The sequence below is a fragment of the Henckelia pumila genome, unplaced genomic scaffold (assembly GCF_033568475.1).
Source record: "Henckelia pumila isolate YLH828 unplaced genomic scaffold, ASM3356847v2 CTG_525:::fragment_3, whole genome shotgun sequence".
NCBI lineage: Eukaryota > Viridiplantae > Streptophyta > Magnoliopsida > Lamiales > Gesneriaceae > Henckelia > Henckelia pumila.
Genome location: NW_027331857.1, coordinates 3,908,016 through 3,930,116, shown reverse-complemented (window position 1 = coordinate 3,930,116; position 22,101 = coordinate 3,908,016). Strand labels below are relative to the sequence as shown.

The 22,101-nt window shown below is 34.6% G+C and overlaps 2 protein-coding genes across 2 annotated transcripts; both read left to right on the top strand.

Annotated features, from left to right (window-relative positions):
* The first annotated feature begins 9,119 nt into the window (after positions 1–9,119).
* On the top strand, positions 9,120–9,924 carry LOC140873329 (uncharacterized). The gene is made up of 3 exons (XM_073276426.1): positions 9,120–9,365; positions 9,472–9,587; positions 9,666–9,924. The coding sequence occupies exons 1-3, from the start codon at positions 9,225–9,227 to the stop codon at positions 9,754–9,756; spliced, it is 348 nt and encodes a 115-aa protein (XP_073132527.1). The 5' UTR covers positions 9,120–9,224; the 3' UTR covers positions 9,757–9,924.
* An 8,016-nt stretch (positions 9,925–17,940) lies between these two features.
* Positions 17,941–20,994, top strand: LOC140873285 (uncharacterized). The gene is made up of 5 exons (XM_073276372.1): positions 17,941–18,947; positions 19,315–20,130; positions 20,248–20,327; positions 20,414–20,485; positions 20,570–20,994. The coding sequence occupies exons 1-5, from the start codon at positions 18,612–18,614 to the stop codon at positions 20,844–20,846; spliced, it is 1,581 nt and encodes a 526-aa protein (XP_073132473.1). The 5' UTR covers positions 17,941–18,611; the 3' UTR covers positions 20,847–20,994.
* The last annotated feature ends 1,107 nt before the right edge of the window (positions 20,995–22,101 follow it).

Sequence of the window (22,101 nt, the reverse complement as noted above, 5' to 3'; positions counted from 1 at the left end):
CAAAGGTACTGAAAATTTAAAAATCAAAGTTGGGTAGTGTTTGATAAATAAGTGATTAGAGTGCTTTTAACATTGACTTTTTTATTAGAACTACGTTTGGAGAATCATAATCACCATATGACTAGCTTTTGTATTTCAATTAAGTTAAGCATAAGCTAATACATAATTTGGGTTTAAAAACCACACAAAAATGATTTTTTTTAAAGCCAAAATCTAACAATCATTTTTTTTAGTGATTGCAAACACTACCTTAATATAGTTTCTTACATGATTGAGTGGATAAATAATAGAAATTTTAATTCCTATTTTATTTCTTTTCTATAAATCAAGATTCTTGTGAAAATAAAGAATGTGATTATTATAATTTGAAGGAAAAGAACGAGTTTAACGAGTATTTTCGAGTGTCTAAAAGTTAGGGAGTGTTTGCAAAAGACTATACTTTTGTAGAAGTGATTAAATATATAGATTATAAAAAAGTTAAGAAAAATCAAAAGTTGGTAGTGTTTGGAAACAAATGTGAAATCTAAAAATCAAAGTTGGGTAGTGTTTGATAAATAAATGATTAGAGTGCTTTTAACATTAAATTTTTATTAGGGAATGTTTGCAATAGATTGTGTTTTTATAAAAGTGATTAATTTATATATTATAAAAAAGTTAAGAAAAATCAAAAGTTAGTAATATTTGGAATCAAATGTAAAAATCAAAAAATCAAAGTGTTGTAGTGTTTGATAAATAAGTGATTAAAGTGATTTTAACAATGACCTTCTTATTGGAATCATTTTTGGAGAATCATAATCACCATATGACTAGTTTTTGAATTTCAATTAAGTTAAGTATAAGCTAACACATAATCTAGGTTTAAGAAACACACAAAAATGATTTTTTTAAGCCTAAAGCTAACAATCACTTTTTTTAGTGATTGCAAACTGTAACACCCTCAACCGATGAAGATGTTACAAAACTAACATAACCTTACAGAACGCGAAAAAGAAATTATTTTTTTTTTGAAAGATGTATACATACATCAAACCTTACTTAAAACATTTCAAAATAGTTTACAAACCAAATCCAAACCTTAAAATTTATAAAACTTGTTTACAACCTTAAAATACATCATAAAGTTGCAAATAGCTCAAGACATAGCATATCACACTCAACACATAACATACTCATGCATCGCCCGCTGGTCCGACTCCTTGCTCTTCTTCATGTCCGACATTAAACTCGTCGACATATGCATATATATCATCCTCATTACCTGCACCATTCAAGTATAGTGAGTCTAAAGACTCAGCAAGAGTATGCAGTAAAAATCATGAGATTTCAATTATCAATTAAACGTAACATAACATAACATAAACTTATCATTTGGTGACGAATTATGCGAAATTGTGGCAACCATCATAATGGGCACATTCATCTTTTCTTGTTGATCAACAATCATATGGCATTACGCCTCATAACTTTCGTTCATTCCTTTTCGGAGGCTCCTCCGGAGCTCATCCCGGAGGACCTAACCCGTACATTGAGCCGTATTTGGGAGGGCTACTCCGGATGTAACACCCGGTATTTTTAATTACATAAATCCGCCTGCATAATTAGGATATTTAATTATTTAAATTTATGATTTATGGGTTAAATAATTATGTGAATTATTTATGCATGATTTAAGTTATTTTTAAGCATTTAACCCATAATTAGTGATTTTTATGATTTTTAGTATTTTTATTATTTAATCGCGTAGACGGGACCGTGGACGGACGAGATGACAACTTTCTAGCCAAATTATTTTATGAGCCTTTTTAGAGCCTTAAATTATTATTTTGAGTTTTATTATCTCAAAATTTTAGGTATTTAATTTTATTTAATTTTAGGGGTCATTTTTATCCAAAATTAGTCAAAATATTGACTTTTTAGTATTTTTAAAATTCCCCTAAATTATTATTTCGAGATTTTATTTAGGTGATCAGGTTTTTAAATGTTTATTTAAGAGTTAAGTTGTATTTTAACTATTTTTAAAACCTTTTTATTAAATTATTTAACCTATATTCTAATTAACCTAAAATTATATCCCTAAACCCTATTCTAGCCGATCACTCCTTCTTCCCTAGCATCAGCCGTCACCTCCATCTTCTTCTTCACTGAACCAACCTCCAAGAACACCATAGCCATTATTTCGAAGGTTCCAAGCAAGCCAAGGCATCCCGTCGTCGCCCCGTCGTCCCGGAAACGTCCTACGCGTGTGCTAATCGTCTTCTACGGTATTAAGGCATGTTTCTTTCCACTTTTCAAACCTATATCAGCGTATGTATGCGTGTGGGTGTGTAACATCAGAATTTTTATCATTTGACAGCAACTTTTCGAATTTTCTTCACTATTGCTCTCGGTTTTTGTCATGTATGGTTCATGCTCACGTTTTTGTTCCCCATGGCTTGAAGGGGGCTGCTGGCTAGGTCCTACGGGGTCCCTAGGATGTCTAGATGAGTCGGCCATGGTTGGGTTGGGGCTAGGAAGCAGGGCCGAGCAGGTTTTCAGAAAAGGAGCTAGGAGGCGCGCAGACTAGGGTTACGGGAGAAGTGGTTCGGCTTGGGCTATTCAGGGTGCATGGGGTCGGGGGCTGGTTATGGTTCGAACCGGCAGGACCCTGGGGAGGTCCTGCCGGCGGGGCTCCGGCCACGGCGGCCGGAGCTGGGCTGCAGCAGGCCGGGAAGGCCTGCTGCACAAGCCTCGGCGGCCGAGAGGAGTAGGATGACTAGGGTTCGGGTCTAGGGTTTATGGTGGGTCCGGGTCGGGTCAAGTGGTCCGGGTCGGGTCTAAAATAATATGGGTTAAGTTAAGTGGGTCCGGGTCCGGGGTTATTTTAATTGGGCTCGGGTATTTTTATTTTTAATTTTTTTTTTAAGTTAATTAGGAATTAAATGGACTAATTAAATTCCCAAAAATTTAATTAGTACCATTTAATTTATTTAGGGTCCATTAAATTATTTTGGGTTATTTTATTTATTTTTGGGTTTTAATAAATTTTATTTAAATTTTTAAGTTGGCCAGAAATTTTTATGGGCTTGGGAGCCCATGAGAGTTATTGGGCTTGTTATTGGGCTTTTGGGCCCATTGGGCCAGGAACAGTGTTATTGGGCCTAATTTAGTCTTATTGGGCTTTGATTGATTTATGGGCCAAGTCTTAAGTTAATGGGCTTGAGTGTAGGGTCAGCAGTCCAGAACCATCCATGAGAAAATTGCATGTGTCCTGATTATATATTTAATTATTTTTATGCATTTAAGTTATTTTAATATTTATATGTTAGTAAGAAAAATTAAATTAAATATATATGAAGGACACACAATTTATTTAAGTACATGCATTCATGAAATCCATTTTTATGCTATGATTTAATTTCTATGGTTGAGCAAATAAAAGTATTTTAGGTGGAAATTGAAGTAGTGTTGCCATTTATGTATGGGCAGTTTCTGCCATTTATGTATGGGCAGTTTTCTGCCATTTATGTATGGGTGGTTCGCCACCAGCCTCGTACGATGGTTCTTAGACTGATCAGTCGCACTATGGGTCACACTTACGGATAGGACCATTCGATGTTCAGAAAATAAATGCTCAACAACTTATGTATGTATGATATTATGTATGTTATGTATGTTTAATTATGTAATTTATGTTAAGTAATTTTTAAGCATGCTCATTCATGTATATGTATGTATTAGTATTAAATTGATTTAAATTATTTTAAACCCTTGTTAGTATGCATGTTGGGCCTCTAGGCTCACTACACTGATATGGTGCAGGTGAGTACGTAGAGGAACAGGTTACTCCTACCGGTGGTGAGGATGTATGAGCCGTGCTGCAGTAGCCCCGTGACCGTGGCAGCTTCTGAGTCACCGTGCTGATGTCTTATGATACATTTTTATTATTTTATTTGGGTTGAGGTGTTTGAAATATTTTATTAAATATTTTAGTGCATGCACGCTTTCTATTTATTTTATTTATGCAGTATATTTTTAATTCTGGGGTTGACTCAGATGTTTAATTATTTTTAAAGAATGCATTTTATTTAAGTATTTAAATTGTTTATTTATTTAATCATGAATTTATTTTAGGTATGTTATTTGGTGCATATATGTATGGGCATATATGTACATATATTTATTTAGTAGTATAAAAAAAATGTTTTCCGCATATTTATTTATTAGAGAGTTAGGGTCGTTTCACCGGAGCCCAAACCGGAGCACCGTTCCCGTATTGCCACACAAAGACACATAAGACATCAAAATATTTTCATGCATCAACATATTATATATTTATAATTCAACATAGCATTATTCATTCATGCTTCATCATTTTCATTTCATCAACATATCATTTCATCCATCATGAAGCATCATTGAAACATCATAATTTCCATCTTAACTTTTGTTTCATGAACATAAAACTTTACTCGATAACTTCGTGCATGTAATAAATGATAAAAATCATACTTTCATATTGAACATAAGTTTCATGAAAGAAACTTAGACATGTACATGCACCACATAACGTAATCGATCCACGTAAGTCGTTCTTGTCGTTCTTAACTTAAAACTTGAAACTTTTTGCATAGAAACTCTTAAATATATTTTAGAAACCTTAAAAGATCATAACCATGAATTTAGGACCCTAAAATAAAATATAAAAATCATAAATTTCGAATGAAAGGGGCGCCCGCTCAACTTCTAGGCGCGGGCGCTCCTGACCTGTGCAACTGATTCATCTTGCTCGCTCCAAAACTCTATTCGTAATTAAGAATATGAAAAAGTAGTAAACATAAAAGTTGTAGATCTTTATCTTTGCTTTCGAATGCCGAAAACCTCACCTAAAATAGATTTTTCAGTAAAAATTTATGCTGATTCTCCCGAGATGTGTCACTGCCGGAAATTCAAAACATTTGACACACTTCAAGGCAATTTTGGTCAATCTTCCAAAATGATTTTAAGAAAACTCAAAACACGAAAGTTGTAAATAAATAAGCTATCTTTCCAATAAAATTGGTCTCATATCATTTGGATAAGTACACTAGTTAAAATCGTAAAAAAAGGTAACAAGTGCCGCTAATCCGAAACAATTCAGCACATGCAACATTTCAAAGTTTTAACTCAAACTAACTCAAGACTTCAAAATTCAACACACACCTTCAAAAGTAGTCCTTTATCAACTCTAAACAATAAGAATCTATCATCACACATTATTTATCAAAAATTTCACAAGAACGACTTACATATCACGATATCATAAACTTCATGCTTTTATGCTTCTCAAATCTTTAAAATCATGCTTAAATTCATCAACACACATCATTTCTTATCAAAATAGATATATCTTGAATGGTGGTTTAAAATTCTTTAAAAACTTGCCTTGAATGGAGGAGGAGTTGATCCGGAACTTCGGAGACGAACTAACCACGAAGAGGAGCAAGATTGAAGTTTAACTTTGAAATTTCTTGAAGGAACCGTGTAGTGTTCAGAGAAGAAGAGAATAAGAATGAAAATAAAAGAAAGAAGAAGAAGATAGGCGTGAAGGAGGGCAATCATGGGGAGACAAGTCCATAAATAAGTGGGAAACGTGGTAGAAGAGTGTTGCTTTCAACACTTAATTCGCATCGTGGTGACTAATTAAAATGAAGTCTACCACTCTTCCTTGACTCGACTGATAAAAATACTATCTCCCAACTCTTTTATTCAAAGTATATCAATATTATACTTAAAATACTCGTGAAAATACGTTCTAACACTTCGTTCGTAAGTTAGCCTCGTCCCGAGAGTCTAGAATCAAACTCAACCTGAAATCATTTACTTAATCAAATTGTTAAACGTAAAATAAACATAATCATTAAATCATAATCATTAAATCATAACTTAAACAATTTATGGCATAAAATCATAAAAATTATTTTAAAATCATCGTAAGTGAGTTTAGTGGATTTGGACCTTACACAAACACTCTCTTAGAATCACGTTTGGAGAATCATAATCACCATATGACTAGCTTTTGTATTTCAATTAAGTTAATCGCAAGCTAACACATAAGTTGGGTTAAAAAACACATACACAAGTGCTTTTTTTAACCGAAATTTAACACTCTCGTAGATTAACTATTTGATTCTTGTTTTATGCTAATCCATAAACTAATCGAAATCCATACATTTGAAATTCGACGGTTCAACACAACATTAAAACATTGGTTTTTGTGGCTTCGTCTCCAAGTATAATCAATCCTACGTGAATTTCGTTAAAATCACATACGTGGGATCAAATCATGATTTAAAAAATTGTTTTTGATACAAATGAAAAATAATAATAATACTTCACAAATGCTTGAATTGCCAGAAAAAAATATTTAATGTTTTGTATTAACAAATTGCAAATTAACCACAATTAATTTTCTTTACATAACCAGAAGGGCCGGAGAATTAAAACAAATTAAACCCTCTCGAAACCATGAATCAACGGCGGAGACGGCGGCAGCCTGGCGGAGAAACTCCTGAACTGAGACTCATCGTAGCAGCGAAACCCGTCCTCGAAATTCAGCGAATAACTCAAAGGATCGTAGCGGAAATCCGCGGAAGGATGCCTCTTCTGTCTGGATCCATTAAGACCCAACATGGAACGGCATTTTTCTCTGATACCCGATAAAGAATTATCGCGGGGTCCCTTCGTCTTGTCCCATATCACCGCCGGATTATCGTCATCGAAATAGGGCTGAGGCGGCTGATGCTCGACATAGAGATGGTGGCGACGGCGGCGGAAACAACAAAAGAAACACGGAGATCTCTTCGATTTGTGTACTCTAACGCATTCCATTAATGAGGGTTTTTGGCGTTTCGTTCTCGAGTTTTTAGTCGATCGACTACTGTAATGTATATTTATATATATATATATAGATTTGGATTTGGATTTGGATTTGGATTTGGATTTGGATTTGGGATCAAATCTGTATTTCATTGCCACCCTAATCTACGCACATGCTAACTGGTTCAGAGCGAGCAATATCCGCACGTGACAAAATTGATTGTGTAATGAGATATTATTATTGAGTAAAAACACTTACTTAAATTATCCGTTTAATTAAATTTATGACTTTCATACGTGGAAATATCTCCCGAAGGTGTACGTAATGTAATGGGTTTATAAATTATATCAGCAGCTAGAGTGTAAATGAATTGAGTCGATTTTCGAGTTTTTCGAGTCGGTTCGATAAATATTTGATTTGTTTTCAAATTTATCGAACTCGAGTCGAATCCGAACACGTTCGAACTTTTTTTCGAGCCAAACTCGAGCCAAAATTATTTTATTCGATAGTTCGCGGGTCTTAATATTTTATTAATATATTATAATTATATAATAAATATATATACATTTCGGATTTTTCGAGCTTTTCGAACCAGAATATCCGAGCAATAGTTCGAATAGTTCACGAATATGTTCGAATATTTTAAGCCGAGTTCGAGCCAAAATATTTGAAATTTTTGAGCTTCGAATCGAGCTCGTTCTCGAATATACTTAATTCGAGTCGAATTCGAGCCTTAAATTTTTACCATTATTCGGCCCGATTCGGTTCGTTTACACCTCTAATCAATACGTATCGAAAGATAGATGCTGCAGATTCCTGGAATATTCTCGCGTGACTAACTTATTTAAGTTTCTATTGATAATGTTTACTTTATGCAATTGATTTTAAATACGAAATTGATTTTATTTTGTGAGATTAGCCAATTGGAATACAATATGTCAATATCTAAGTCGAGACTCTGAGTTTGGCCTTGAATCTTTTGTTTCATATAATATATTGTAATAAGGTGAAATGCTATTATAATTTAGAGTCACTTTAGATACAAAAGTTATACTTAAAAAAACAATTAAATAAGTTTATTTTTTTAAAGTCTTTTTATTTTTATTAAAAAAAAGCATAAATTATTTAAATGTTTGGATCAATGTTAAAAATATTTTTATTTTTATTTTTAAATGTAGTTAAAAAAAACTCGAAAACCAAAAATTGCAGCTTTTAAAGAGCACTTATTTAAAATTTTTTTTAAAAAAATACAGATTTTTAACCAAACGTAACAATTTTTAAGATAAATATTTTTATCTCCTGACTTCTATAACCAAACGAACTCTTAGTGAACAATTAAGTAAATTGAAATGATGCAATTTGTGATATTTTTTTTTCCAGTAATCTACTTGGAAATAGCTTATGGCTTATGATGCAATTTGGTTGAGTCTGATCGGTTCGACCCACTTCCTACAATATCAACCCAGCAGCTAATCAAAAAGGTAGTTCGTTACACCTTGTTTTCCATTTTGATATCTCTAATTTTTTTATTAAAAAAAAATTGTGATGGGTAATAACTTAAATTAAATATTTGACCCACTAAAATTGAGTTTGATATCCAGTTAATTAATTAGTAAAGTCTAACACTAAAATCATAAAATAAATTAGGTCCAGTAATGTTTAGAACCCCACATATTGAAGTCCATGATCCATAAACAGAATATGTTCCTCCGTCATCGCGTAACACAATATACTCTCTCAATATATTCTAATGTAGTATTTGGAAGAACTTCTAAAAAGCACTTTTCAACCTTTTTTCACAAAATTTCATAAAATCTTAAAATTTTGTGAAGTAAAAGCTGAGTAATGCTTCTTAAAAGCTCTCTCAAACACAGAAACACTACCTAAATGATACATCATTACGCTTTTAAAGTTATTCATAACGCACGTGATGACCCTTAAATTCATTGGTGTGGACAATGAAGGAACACTTGCTTGTTTATCCGGATCTACATATTTTTCTGGACTGACATAGTCATGTGTAACTCCCGAATTACTTGATTTTAGGAAAACCACAAGAAATTAAGGTCTCAAATTTTATCCAAAATCCCAATTATTAGCAGTGCCTAACCTACTATCCTGCAAACCAAATATTTCAACATCTCACAAATCCATTTATTTCTTATTCAAAGTATTAATTATTATAATTGAATCCCCTTTATTCGGTGGCTTCCGCTTTCAAAGAAACTTCAAACACTCAACACTTGTCTATTACACAATCATGAAACATCAAGGAAACTTCCTAAACAAATACCAAGAAACACCTAGGAAAGTCTTGTAATGAACAAATTAAAGCCAGTTAAATTTGCTTAGATTTTCTTGCTTCTCTGATTCTCATCTTCGTAAGAAAATGGCCGGAATGCTCCCTGGAGTTGAAGCTGCGAGAAGAAGAAGGTTCTCTCAGACCAATAATTCCAATTATGGCGCCATCTCTTCTTTATGTCTCTACGAAAGAAACCATGGATTTCAAATCAGTTCAAGCTCTTTAATGGTGAATATATCCAACGGTGGATTCGATCGATTATTTTTATATATATATATTCTTTTTCGATCACCATTATAATCATTTATCGGGTTCTTGTTTTGTGAATGAACAGAGGAGTTCCATCGGCAGCCAGGAAGAATGGGATCAGAGCCTTGATACGGTGGCCAGAGAAGCCAAGAAAAGGTTGGATGAGAGGCTGAAATCCCATCTGAAATCTGAGATTAAAAGGTGCGATAATAATTTAATTTGGTGAATCCCAATTCTTTTTTTAGGGACTGTAATTTGAGAAAGAATCATTGAATTCAGGGTTTCACAAGGCCAAGAAAAAAAGATCACCACAGGTGAAGGAAAAGGGAACATACTTGCGGATGGAAAAATGAAAGAAAGTGTGTTTTAACTCCACGCAAAATTTATGTTTTCTTCTTTCTATGTATGATGTTTGCTATCTCACATTCAGGAAATGCTATGATTTTGGTCCGCAAACATGTATGTAACATACAAAACGATACATGTACTGAAACTGGTTTGTGCAATTTGTGAAAAACATTGAGTGGATGATTTGATATGGATTGCTAAAGCAGGGCATTTAAAAAATGAGAAAAAAAATGAGCAAATTGGTGATAAATCCTCAAACCTAAACTTGACTTTACCCTATCTCCCTACCCATAAGATTTTTTGCAATAGCTCCCTAGGACCACCAAACTTGAATATTTAAATTGTTTAATTCTTGTACTGGATTTATGATTTTTTATGCTCAAAATCTAAAGACTTTATGCTAAAATCTGTAGATTTCGTGCTTAAGCATGGTACAAAGAATTTGTGTCAAAAATGGTATCAGAGCCTTAGGTTAATTATTCAGACGTAATATTATTCGTTAATTCATGTTTTTCTTTGTTGAGGAGAAGATTTTTACAAAATATGACTTCAAACGAAGGTTTGAATCAAGAGGATTTTATTTATATGAAATCCTATAAACAAGTTAATCTGTTCACAATAGATTACTTACGACAGGTTGTGATTAATACTCTCAATTTTGAAGAGATAAAGAAAGATGATTTCTAACTCTAAATTTTTAGAGATTACCCCAGATTCCTCTAAACTCTCCGGAGATCTTAGAGAAATTCAAAAGACGGTACAATATTACAGCAATCAGCTGTATGAAATACCTCGACAAATTGAAGAAATCCTTAAGAAACAAGAAGAAATTCTTGAGACTCTAAAGGATCTTCAAAATAAAATCATAAATCTAGAACACACTTCTGGTCCTAGAAAAGGTAATACAGGAGGAAGGTTACCACTCTCGTTTGGTACCGAACCTTTGTTACATCAGAAAGGTAAAACCAAAATGGTTCAAAAACCTTTAACTGATGATGAAAGGATGATTAATCTTATAAAATCAGTATCAGAGAAAACCACTATCTGATGACTACTTTAGAAAGATTAAATCTCGAGGATCTACAAGATCTTGCGGATTCTTTTGCGAATCTCAAAGTAGTAGATCTAAAAATGAATTCCCCTGAGGGTGAACAACCCATAGGGAATCCCCCAAGATATGTGGTTAAAACAGAAGAACCACATAGTGAGTTCCAGGTTGGAGAAAATTCACATCCAGCAGGAACCAGATCAAGAAGGAGTAAAATCCCACTCCATCAAACTCCTTACGGAAAAACTGTTTTAGATCCAATACATCCTTACGGGGTTATGTTAAACCTTGATGTTTTGGACTTCAAAAACAGAGAAGATCTTATAGATGATTGGACGTCAGCTATGAAAATTGCAGCAGGAACATTAGATCTCAATAAAGAAGGATTCATTAAACTTCTAGAAATGAGTCTAATGAGATCAGTCAAGATTGCATGGGAGATGACTATGCCAGATACGAAGGAATCAATCTTAGCAGGAGAATCCCTCAGCGAGATTGGAGAAAGAATGACCACCCTATTTAAAGCTCAATTCATAGGGGTAGACTATTTCAATAATCAAGATACAGAGAAAAAGAGAAGATATACTCAAGCTCTGTATAGTCTCGAGTTACATGATATCTGTTTAGTTGATGAATACATTGTGTTATTCACTAAATACAGATGGAATTCAGAAGTCGAGGAAAATGTAGCTATTCAGCTATTTTTCGCAAAAATGCCAAGTCCCTGGAGAGAAATGCTGATTAAAAAATACGTTCCAGGTCATCTTGATATATTGGCAAGACGCGCGTCCTTTTTGAAAGGAAAATTGGCAGAATGGTGTCATATGGCAGCATTACAGAAGAACTACAAGAAAATAAGGGGTATAGACAAACGTACACCTTTATGTTGTAGAGAAAATGATCTTCCAACGATCATTGAAAACAGATCACAGGGATTTAAAAGAAAAAAATTCAGAAATAATCCCTATAATAAAAGAATGAGAAGTTCTTGGAAACCAAGAACATTTTGGTCCTAACAAAAGGCCAGATCTTATAGATTAGAAAGAAGAAGTGGACCTACAAGAACATCCCCAGTAACAAGCTCATCACAAAGCAGGGGAAGAACACCATCAAGAAAAACTTTCAGAAGAACTCATACAAGAGCAAGTGAAAGTTTCAAGGATTGCAACTGCTGGACATGTGGAGCAAGATGACATATATCTACAAATTGTCCAGAAAATGAGAAAAAAAAAGTCAAACTCTTTGAAGCAACACCAGATATGGATGATGCGGTTTTCTTTCAAGATCTAGTCCAAGTATATCAATTTGAGGATATCCCCTCAGATGAAAGCATATACGAAGAAGAGATATTATTTAGTCAAGAAGTTTCTGAGGATGAATCAGAATCAGAATCAGAGTAAAGAGGAGGTGTTTCGACATGAAACACATGAAAGTTTGGCTGGGTTCTTTAGTCAAACCACGATATCTCATAATATTGTCCAAAGGATTATGAGAGAAAATCCAAAATTACAAAAGTACCAAGGATTTTTGGCAGGACAAGTTGAAAGAGTCTTAGGAAACCTAGGGCTAAGACAAAGAAAACATAATTTGATTTATAAGGTATCCAGAAGGGAAATGGCGATTCCTATGGAATTAACCAGTAATCAAATTGAGATGCAGTTAATTCCCTTTGAAGAAATTCGAGAGGAATTACAGAAATTAAAAGCAGAAGTAGCAAAGACAATGTCTTGGATTCATATTGGAGCAATCCAGATTATGATCAAAGCTACTTTTAAAGAAGGAATAGATTCACCCATAGACATCGTAGTATGCGATAAAAGGATAGGGAATATACAAGATGCGGTTCTAGGAACTATCTCGGGAAATTTGTGCGCAGGAAAAATTGTGGGAGTTATTTATCCAAGAATAGCCTACAATTTAGCTGATAGAGATTTTAGTCGAGCCTTGACGTTACATCAAAACTTCAAGGAAAAAAGACTAATGAAGGAAGGTAATAGACCATATTCTATTACATATCAAATTTCATATGCTCTTTATAATACTCATCATTTTAAATTATTTATTAAAAATGAGTTCATTGAAATTCCAGAGATATTTGGGAAAGTTGCTCATGCAATATACCCGGAAAGAATTGAGTTTCCTTTAATTCAGGAAACAGACATTCAAATTCAAGACAAACCTGTTTTATACAGAGATCTTAAAATAGAACCCCGGAGGTTATCATTCCAAGGAGACCGAATGACAAGTAGGAGATGAGACAAATCTCCTATTCAAGAAATTCCATCAGAAGAAAAGGAGTTTTCTATAATAGAAAAACTTAGATCTCCAGAAGGATGGAAAGAAGTGAAAATAGTATTCGAAATTACAAGCCATCGGAATCAGTTCCCTTGTAACTCGATTTACTATTTAGAACAACAAGAAAAAGGAACTTACCAAGGAGTGATAAATATTGGAGAATTGGAAGTTCAAATCTGTGGAATTCCAGGAAAAGAAATGGATCAGCTCATTCTTGGTCTAGAATTTCTGGAGAACCATAAACCATGGAAACGCCTTGAAAAAGGAATAGAGTTCATGGCAAAAGAGAAGACTTGGATGATTCAATAAAAATTCTGCAAGATGGAAAACCAAGAGAATTGGATAAGGGACAGTCCCTTAATCAGATTCGAAAACTCTGTTTATAAACAGAGGAAGAAGAAACTGTTGAAATTAGTAAGTCATGAACATGATTTACTAGAACGCATTGAAGAGGTAGAAAGGATTAACCATACTCTACCTTCTGAAGCTTTAGAAAGACTAAAGGTGAATAGTCTTAATCGGATTACTGAGTTGCAACACAGTCTGTTAAAAATGGCAGGGCCATTTAGTAATCCCTTTAAAAAATGACAACAAGTCCTTTCTCCATATACATTCCGATAGGAATATTGTATGAATAATATAAGGCTGAATACTTAGCAGCTTATATTGATTCAGGAGCAGGAATTTGTACAGCAAAAAGAGGAGTCTTCCCTGAAGAATGTGAAGAAGAATTGCCAAAAATTGCTGGATGAGATTTCTCTCGAAGAATTTTAATTCTTTGCAAAGGAATAAAACAAGCAGAGATCCTTATGGAAGGAGCAGGTCAGACACCTTGGTACAAGGTAAAGACACCACCAATTTATTTCCATGATACAGGAGCTGATATCCTGTTAGGAAATAACTTCTTACAAATGTTTAAGAAGTACACACAAGACAATGAGTCTAGAAGACTTATGTTTACTACAATTTGTGATCATAAAATTATCATTCAAAGACTCAAGGTTGCTTTTTATCGACAATTGCCGATAATATTTCGCAGCCAGCGTGGTGATAAAGGACAACTTTTTCACCCAAAAATAAAAGATCCAAGAAGGTTTGGAGAAACCATGTTGAAAATAACAACAGAACAAGAACTCCAAACGGATGATATGGAGCTTCTCAAAGTAACTCTAAATCACAGAGATATAGAGTTAGAGAATAAGGTATCCCTTGAAGATGTCAAAAAGAGGCTCAAGGAAAGTTACAACGAGCATCCTTTGGCATGGTGGGATAGAAATCAACTCAAAGTCAGCCTTACTCTAAAGGAAGGCAAAGAGTATGAATTCGTCAGATATAAGCCTATCCCGATGAACATAACAGATCAAAGGGATATGAGAATAATTATCAAGAAATATTTGGACCTTGGTCTAATCAAAGAAGGAGTTTCACCATATAGCAGCCCAGGATTTCTGGTCAGAAATCATGGTGAAATAAAAAGAGGGAAACCCAGGTTAGTTATCAACTACCAAGGTATTAATAAAATCTTGGAATTTGATGGGTACTTCATACCAAGTAGAGAACACCTAATGAGTTGTGTACGAAATGCTAAAGTGTTCTCAAAATTTGATTGTAAGTCTGGATTTTACCAGATTCGAATGGAAGAAGGAAGTAAAAAATTCACAGCCTTCTCTACTCCACAAGGGCACTATATTTGAGAAGTTATGCCTATGGGATTGACTAATGCACCCCAGATATTTCAAAAAAAGATGGATAACCTTTTTAAAGATTATTTCAACTTTATGTTTGTTTATATTGATGATATTCTTATAACATCAAAAAATATAGACGAACACGTTAAACACTTAGAGATTTTCTCTAAAATTTGTAAACAAAAAGGATTGGTGTTATCTGAAAAGAAAGCAGTCATAGCAACAAGGAAAATTGAATTCCTCGGTATTGAGATTGATGAAACTGGAATAATTCTACAACCCCATATTGTGGAAAAGGTAAAGAATTTTCCAGATAAATTCAAAGATGTAAAACAACTCCAGAGTTTTCTTGGAGTAGTTAATTTTGCAGGGATGTTCATTAACAATCTAGCAATGTACAGAAAAGTGTTCAGTCCTTTGTTAAAAAAGGATGCTAGGTTTATATGGACCGATGACCATACTAAAGGGGTAAACCAATTAAATGAGATATGTAAGAATCTCCCAAAAATGGCTATACCCGTAGATGAAGATGATCTGGTATTATTTACGGATGCCAGCGACGATTGGTGGGCGGCAGTCCTTACCAAAATCACTCCAGATGGGAAAATACCATGCAGATACTGTAGCGGTCTTTTTTCAAAATCTGAGGCCATTAGATGGCATATCAACGAGAAGGAATTTTATGCGGTTGAAAGAGCTTTTGAAAAATGGCCATTATTTTTACTTGCTAAAAAATTCACTCTGAAGGTTGATAACACACAGGTAAAAGCTTTCCTAAAGAATAAGATTAAATCTAAACCTGAGAAAACTAGGTTATTAAGATGGCAAGCATTATGTCAAAATTATATTTTTGATATTGTTATTATTAAATCTCATGAAAATATTCTTGCAGATTTTTTAACAAGAGATGGAAGGCAGTGACGTGGATTTCATCCTGAAAATGCAGAGGCATCTCAGGGAACACCTTGGGTTGCTTCAATACGAGTTCAACCAGTTAGCCATTAATGCTGAAATGGCCGGCAGGTTACAACAAGCTGATCGGATCAAAGTATCCAATCGAATTACAGGATGTATGCAAGCTCAAACACAACTATGGGCTGCTATTCAAGGGCCAATTGTGAAAGCTATAGAGAAATCATTGGTTTCTCATAAACAAGATATACTAAAACCATTGGTTTTACAAGAACAAGAAATACAACCACCGGTTGTGAAACAAGATGTTGAGGAATCTAAAACTCAAGAAACAAGCGCTAATCTATCATCAGCCTTTGATGATCTGGATGAAGCAACAATTGATGAGGATAACTCATCAAGTCAACCCTCCGCCTCTGGGGTAAAAGAGGAAGAGATCAATCTTAGGCCCAACATTGACAAGGGCAAATCTAAGATTGATACTAATCCATCTATTATTTCTCCATTCCAGGTTTATCAAGTGAAGTGGGAGAAATTGAATACAAGGAATGAAATCAACCCGAACACTTGCAGGGTTGATGTTGCAGGAATATATCCAAGGGTTTGGCTAAAAAATAATGTCAATCCTAAAGATGTAAAACTCTGGTATGAATTTGGGGCTTTGGCCTCAGTTTATACAACGTCACCAAGCTTTCTGGAGATATCACAGTTACCAAAATGGATTCAGAAAGCAGTCCAAGAAACATGGGCAAATAATGATCATTTGTCAAGAGGAGATGTGCTTGAGTTATATTTTTTCAGTGCAGCTCTAGAACCAACAGTGAAAGGATCACACGAACCCTTTCATTTTATCAAGCTGAGGAGACCTGATATAAACAGTCATAAATTTATCAAGGATCCTAAAACTGAAAAAATACCCTTGGTGTCCACTTTCGGGGAAAATGAGATCTCAACCAGAAGGGCATGGGGTATTTGGGTCTGTCTTACTGAGATGGACAAAGTCAAGTTTCCATTCAAATTTTATCAGAATTCTGTGAACGGATCGTTCCTGTTGAACACAATAACAGGAAAAACTACAGCATTTGCGGAAAAACTCTTCGAAAAGAAGAGAAATCTTTTGTGGAACAACAAGCTGTCGGGGAGTAAAGAAACTCGCCGAAAATTTTGTAACATGGCTCATATTGGACGATGGTCAGAGAATATCTGCCCAGAATGCCCAAATCAAAAGGAGCCAGAATTTGGAAAAACCTTTAGACCCCGAACGAATCGAAAGGATTTTTCCGAGACAAGCAAAGGTGGATAAGGACCACCAAAGATGCGTTTTCACAAGGGTCTACTTCAAAAGCAAAAGATGCCCCGACAACAATAAAGCAGGCATGTGAGGAGAATAAAGCCAAAATAAAGTGGCAGACATGTGATTTCTCCACTAGTAAAAGATGCCATCAATAATGACATAAAAAATTCAAGACAGCTGCCTCCTCCACTAGTAAAAGATGCCATCAATAATGGCATAAAAAAATACAAGACAGCTGTAAGATTCCCTGAAGTTTCTCGGTGAAACGAGTGGAACTACAGCTATAAATACATGCATTTGAGGAAGCTGAAGACATCGATCATTCCCTTCAGTTTTCTTACAAATAAATTGTTGTAATATTTCTCTTTCTATTGTATTAAGTTTTATTTATGTATTTCAAGAACAAGGCTACTATGAGTAGCTAAACAAGTTGTCTTCTCCTCTTCAAAGGAGTTGATTTATGTAATAATATTATGTCTGAATAATTTCTTTAAAGCCTCTTGTTCTTTCATGCTTATATTTTATAATTAAATTTATATACCATACGCCTTAAGGTAGAAAACAAATTAAGGCTGTGCTGGGTGTCGTTGAAGGAGCTTGTGCAGAAATCATCTGTTGCGACTGCGTGGTTGGAGTGTGAAGAGCACTTCGTAAAACTCGGCAGGTATGACCCGACGACATTATGGTAAAAGAGGTATTTGAATTTAATTTATCTTACGGAAGCATGTTGGACCCTAATCTAGAGTATATCGGCTGGAAACCTTGCATAACCGATAGTCTTGCATGGCCGGGACTGGTTTGATAGGTATAACAAAGCCACGTACAAATGATTAGTTTTAATTAATTGTTAATTCAAAAATATTCAAAAATGGGGACCATTAGGGAGTGGAAACAAAGAAAAGGGTGGGTAGGGAGTTAAGTTAAAGAGAAGTTTGGTAATGGGAAGTTTTAAATAATTTGCCCAAAAAAAAATTCCAATTTCTTATAACACAAAGGTTCAACATTTGCACCACTATAATATAATTTTTGTCTCCAAATCTTGGCTTTTGAGTTTTTCAATATTTTATCAAAAATCACATTCTAATTCTTCCAAAATATATGCACACCTTTGCGAGTAATAATGGCTCAAGCTGTTTATTGAGGTGTTCTTTCAAGTTTTCTGGCGGAGTCAATGGCAGTAATATACTAATATGCATTGTTTATTAAAAATTAAAATTACGAAATTAATAAAAGTCTTTCACAGATATACATTTGCAAAAAAGGAAAAAAGAAAAAAGGTATTACATACAAATTCCACTCAAATCCGATTCTAAAAGCCCAATTAAAGTGGCCCAAATAATAACAGGCTTTTAATTTTGTGGCCTATTCATGAATCAAACGAAAAACTTGGAACTTGGAAGCCCAATAGCTCCAAAAAATTCCTTACACGTCGTCGTTTCATGGCAATTTGAAAACCCAACGGCTAGTGCAAATGACCGTTTGCTTACAGAGTACCCAAAAATCAAACTCTCACCGCAAATAGAAGCACAAAGTCCTACTCTCTTCAACTGTATAAGCCTTACAAAATAAACTTCCAGCAAGCAAGAAAATCCTTGCACTTTGTCTGTAAAAAAAAAAAAAAAAAGTAGCCCGTCAAGAAAATGGTGCACACATATACTCCAACGTACTACAGATCACTGCATGACTCGATCACCTCGATCTGCAACACGATTCTCCCATTTTCATTCAAGAAGCAGCGGAGACTTCCGGCGATTTTGGCTGCGGAGCAGCAGCTGTCCAAGCAGCAGTCGGATAATCTGAAATGGCAGCAAGATTCGTTTCACCAGATTCTTAAATTGATGGGTCTTTGTAAAGAGGAAATTATAGCTGAATCTGAGGTATCTGCTTTCAGAACTCACCTTCTTGAGAGGCTTATTGCTTCGCCCATCGACTACGAGCCAGCCGCTATTTTGAGGGATAAGTTGATCTTCTTGCAGGTACTTTGATTTTCGAATAGTAGATTGCTCTTGATGAGGATTAACTGGTTAATCTTGTTCTGTATTCACTCACTTTCTTCTAGTTTCACTGCGTATTTTTCATTAAACCAGTTGCTTGCTTTATTTGATAGTGTGAGTCCAGTTACTCGGTTTTCGCTTAAACTTTTGATTCTTCTATTCTCTTTCGTGTTTAAATAAAAATGCTTCTAAAGGGCAAGTTCGAAAACGAACATGGGATTACTTCATATTTGGCTTATGCTATGATTGAAGAAATTGTAAATTTAATCTACATTTTTATTTTTAGATCTGAGATGAAGTTAACCACAACCTCACATTGTATGATGTTGAATGCTTATATTTTTACCAGGAGTTACTGTATGCCCAATGTATATCAGAGGAAGAGTACCATGCATCAAAGAGGCCTTTGTTGCAGAGGCTAGCAATCCAGGGAGCTGAAATTGAGGCCAAAGATGTAATAGTTGGAGGGTCTCAGAAGGAAGCTTCAAATGATGATTGGTCTGTAATAGACTTGAAAGACGAGAAGCAGTGTGAGAGATTGACATCGAGGAATAACCCGAAAGTAGAGTCATCTATAAAGCAAAGGAAAGGGGTTGCATCTGCTTTAGCTTTTGTATCACCAAATAAAAGTGTTAGGTTTAAGGATGATACAAGTGACATAGGAGGTGATAATATCAGGCCAGCAGAACAACAAAGAGCAGGCAACTTCAATTTTCCTAGAAACGAACTTGCTATTTCTTCGGAAAACCCGTTTTGGAATGGGCATTTAGATGAAAAAGAAAGTAAAACAAAATCCATTTTAATGGTGGAGAGCTCACCGGCAAGAAGTGGTGGGGACAAAGTGAAAAAGAAACCCTTTAGGGTTCTTTTTCAGAGAGAACCAAAGGAAGTATATGGTGGTGATAGTAGTGAAAATGGTTCGGTTCTTGAAGGAAAAGATAAGGTAACTTCAAAGAAAAAATCATGGGGGTTCGACGGATTCAGGAAATGGAAGAAAAACGATACTGAGGACGAAACAGCTCCACTGTCACTAAGTGAAAAATCAGATGGTGTAAGCTACACGGAGCAGCTTGTCGCCAATCCGGCTGGGGAAGGACCAGACACCAAGAAAATGAAAAGGAAATTGCATCCAAACGGCGTGCCCACAGATTTTTTCATTGACAAGGTCTAGTATTCTGACCATTTTCACTTTCCAGATCTCCAAGACATTGATTTTTCATGTGGACGGAAACATAATATATTAGGAAACATAATATGTTTCGAATGTTAAATAATTTTGTAGGTTTTAGGAGAGAAAGTGAAAAATGAACTAAGAAGGATCCTAGAAGAACTTGGTGCAAAGAATTCGAATGTTTATCTGTCGTAAGCATTGCTTTTTTCGGATTGGATTATATGTACCATTGATAGTAGTACATCACTAACGAAACATTTGTTATGATTTCTTTTAGGGATGATCAAATTGAAACAATCTCAACTAGGCTTCCAGTTGACAGGGAGGACCTGAAAAAGTTCATTCCCAAGTAATGCCAACAAATTTCAACCCTTCTTTGCTATATTTTATTTTAGTTCTAAATACTTACTCTTACTCCTCTGCACAATATTAGGACATGGTGCGATAAATACGGGGATGTTGTGTTGGATGTAGTAAGAAAAGAATTCAAGGACCATATTGGAGGAGATGTGGGAAATCCAAACATTGCAGCTGAAAATTCAAGGGAGCGCAACTCGAAAAGATGGGCAACTTTTGATGACGACGAAAATTCGCATCCAAATCTCTTTGCTCCACAAGCAAGCTTAGCTTCCTCAAAGAACACTCGTGCATCTCTCAACAGCAGCAGCATCGATAAGGGGTTCAAGTATAACCCTTTCTTTGATATGTAGGATACAATCCAAAGCCATGCTGGCTTTCTTCCAATTCACAGCATACTACTTGCAAGTACTTGCCCATATCTGCATTTTAAATATTGTGTTTATGAAGAGTGTTGTGTTATGACTTGTTTTGTTGTAACATTTTGTTGTCATATATATGTTGTGGATGTCATCGAATATTTATTCATAAAGATTATAATTTATTCTTGTTTCTTCACTGGAGAAAGAGAAAAGAGGATACAAAAAGGAGAAGATGGAAAAAGAATAAATCCAAATTCCTGGAGGTGGAACTAATGCAGAAATAGATTGAATTCTATGAATATTAAAGCGTGGAAAGTACATCTTTGGTTGGCAAGGTGAATTAACCACAATAGGCTAATAGTAATAAGGTGAAGTACACTAATATTGAGCTCAGAACTTACATTTCTGAGTCACCCCTGTGAGCCAGTTGAATAAGTTGGCTTGGGAATTGGGATAGTGCCTGTTAACTTGCTACTATTTAATAGCCTGCAATATCAATATAAGCAATGAAGATTCATTCAACAAAATGACATCTCTGTAGTTTGAATAATATTTTCTCTGTAAAATGTTCTCAAACAAGACAATATTGATCAAACAAAGCTTTTCTTGACGAATGAGAAGACCATAAATGGTGGAGAGAGTGAAAAATGTTTTTGACGTGGGTGATAATAAAAGATTACTTTTTTTCAAAAATTTGTAAAAGAAAAGCTGAAAAGTGCTTTCTAAAGATCTATCTCAAAAGTAGAGGAGTTTTACCAAATTGCGAAGCTCACTTGGGATGCTTCCACTGATATTATTTCCATTCATTTGCCTGCATTATTAATTAATGGTCAATTTTTTTTTTTACTTTGAACTCAAAATAATAATTACTCGGGTTTTATTTGATTGAGTTTAATCGAGTTCTGACTGAGCAGCTCAACTCATGTGCGGCGGTTGGGTTGTGTCTTTGAGTTTTAGTATTGAGGAGCAAATTTTGTTTAAAAAAAAAAACAAAAAAAAAAACTTACAATATTGGAGATGAGCCAAGTTCCCCAGAGGCACAAGATTTCCAGACAGTGCTTCATGCTCAAGGTTCCTTCAATGTTAAAACAATATATATAATTTTTTGTAAGAACAAACATTAAAATAATTAAAATTAAATTACAATGAACGAATAATGACTTTATTTATTCTGTGTTAAAAAAAAAAAGAGGAAATAAATCTCGTAATCATTGTCCAGGCTGAATTATAATGTTAAACCAATTTT

What these genes read in the sequence shown, in the direction of transcription:
- LOC140873329 (XM_073276426.1), top strand. Translation starts at nt 9,225, where the DNA reads ATGGCCGGAATGCTCCCTGGAGTTGAAGCTGCGAGAAGAAGAAGGTTC. An exon ending in TCAGTTCAAGCTCTTTAATG is followed by an intron (nt 9,366 to 9,471) that starts GTGAATATATCC and finishes GTGAATGAACAG; the next exon opens with AGGAGTTCCATCGGCAGCCA. An exon ending in CTGAAATCTGAGATTAAAAG is followed by an intron (nt 9,588 to 9,665) that starts GTGCGATAATAA and finishes CATTGAATTCAG; the next exon opens with GGTTTCACAAGGCCAAGAAA.
- LOC140873285 (XM_073276372.1), top strand. Translation starts at nt 18,612, where the DNA reads ATGGTGCACACATATACTCCAACGTACTACAGATCACTGCATGACTCG. An exon ending in CAGATTTTTTCATTGACAAG is followed by an intron (nt 20,131 to 20,247) that starts GTCTAGTATTCT and finishes ATAATTTTGTAG; the next exon opens with GTTTTAGGAGAGAAAGTGAA. An exon ending in CTGAAAAAGTTCATTCCCAA is followed by an intron (nt 20,486 to 20,569) that starts GTAATGCCAACA and finishes GCACAATATTAG; the next exon opens with GACATGGTGCGATAAATACG.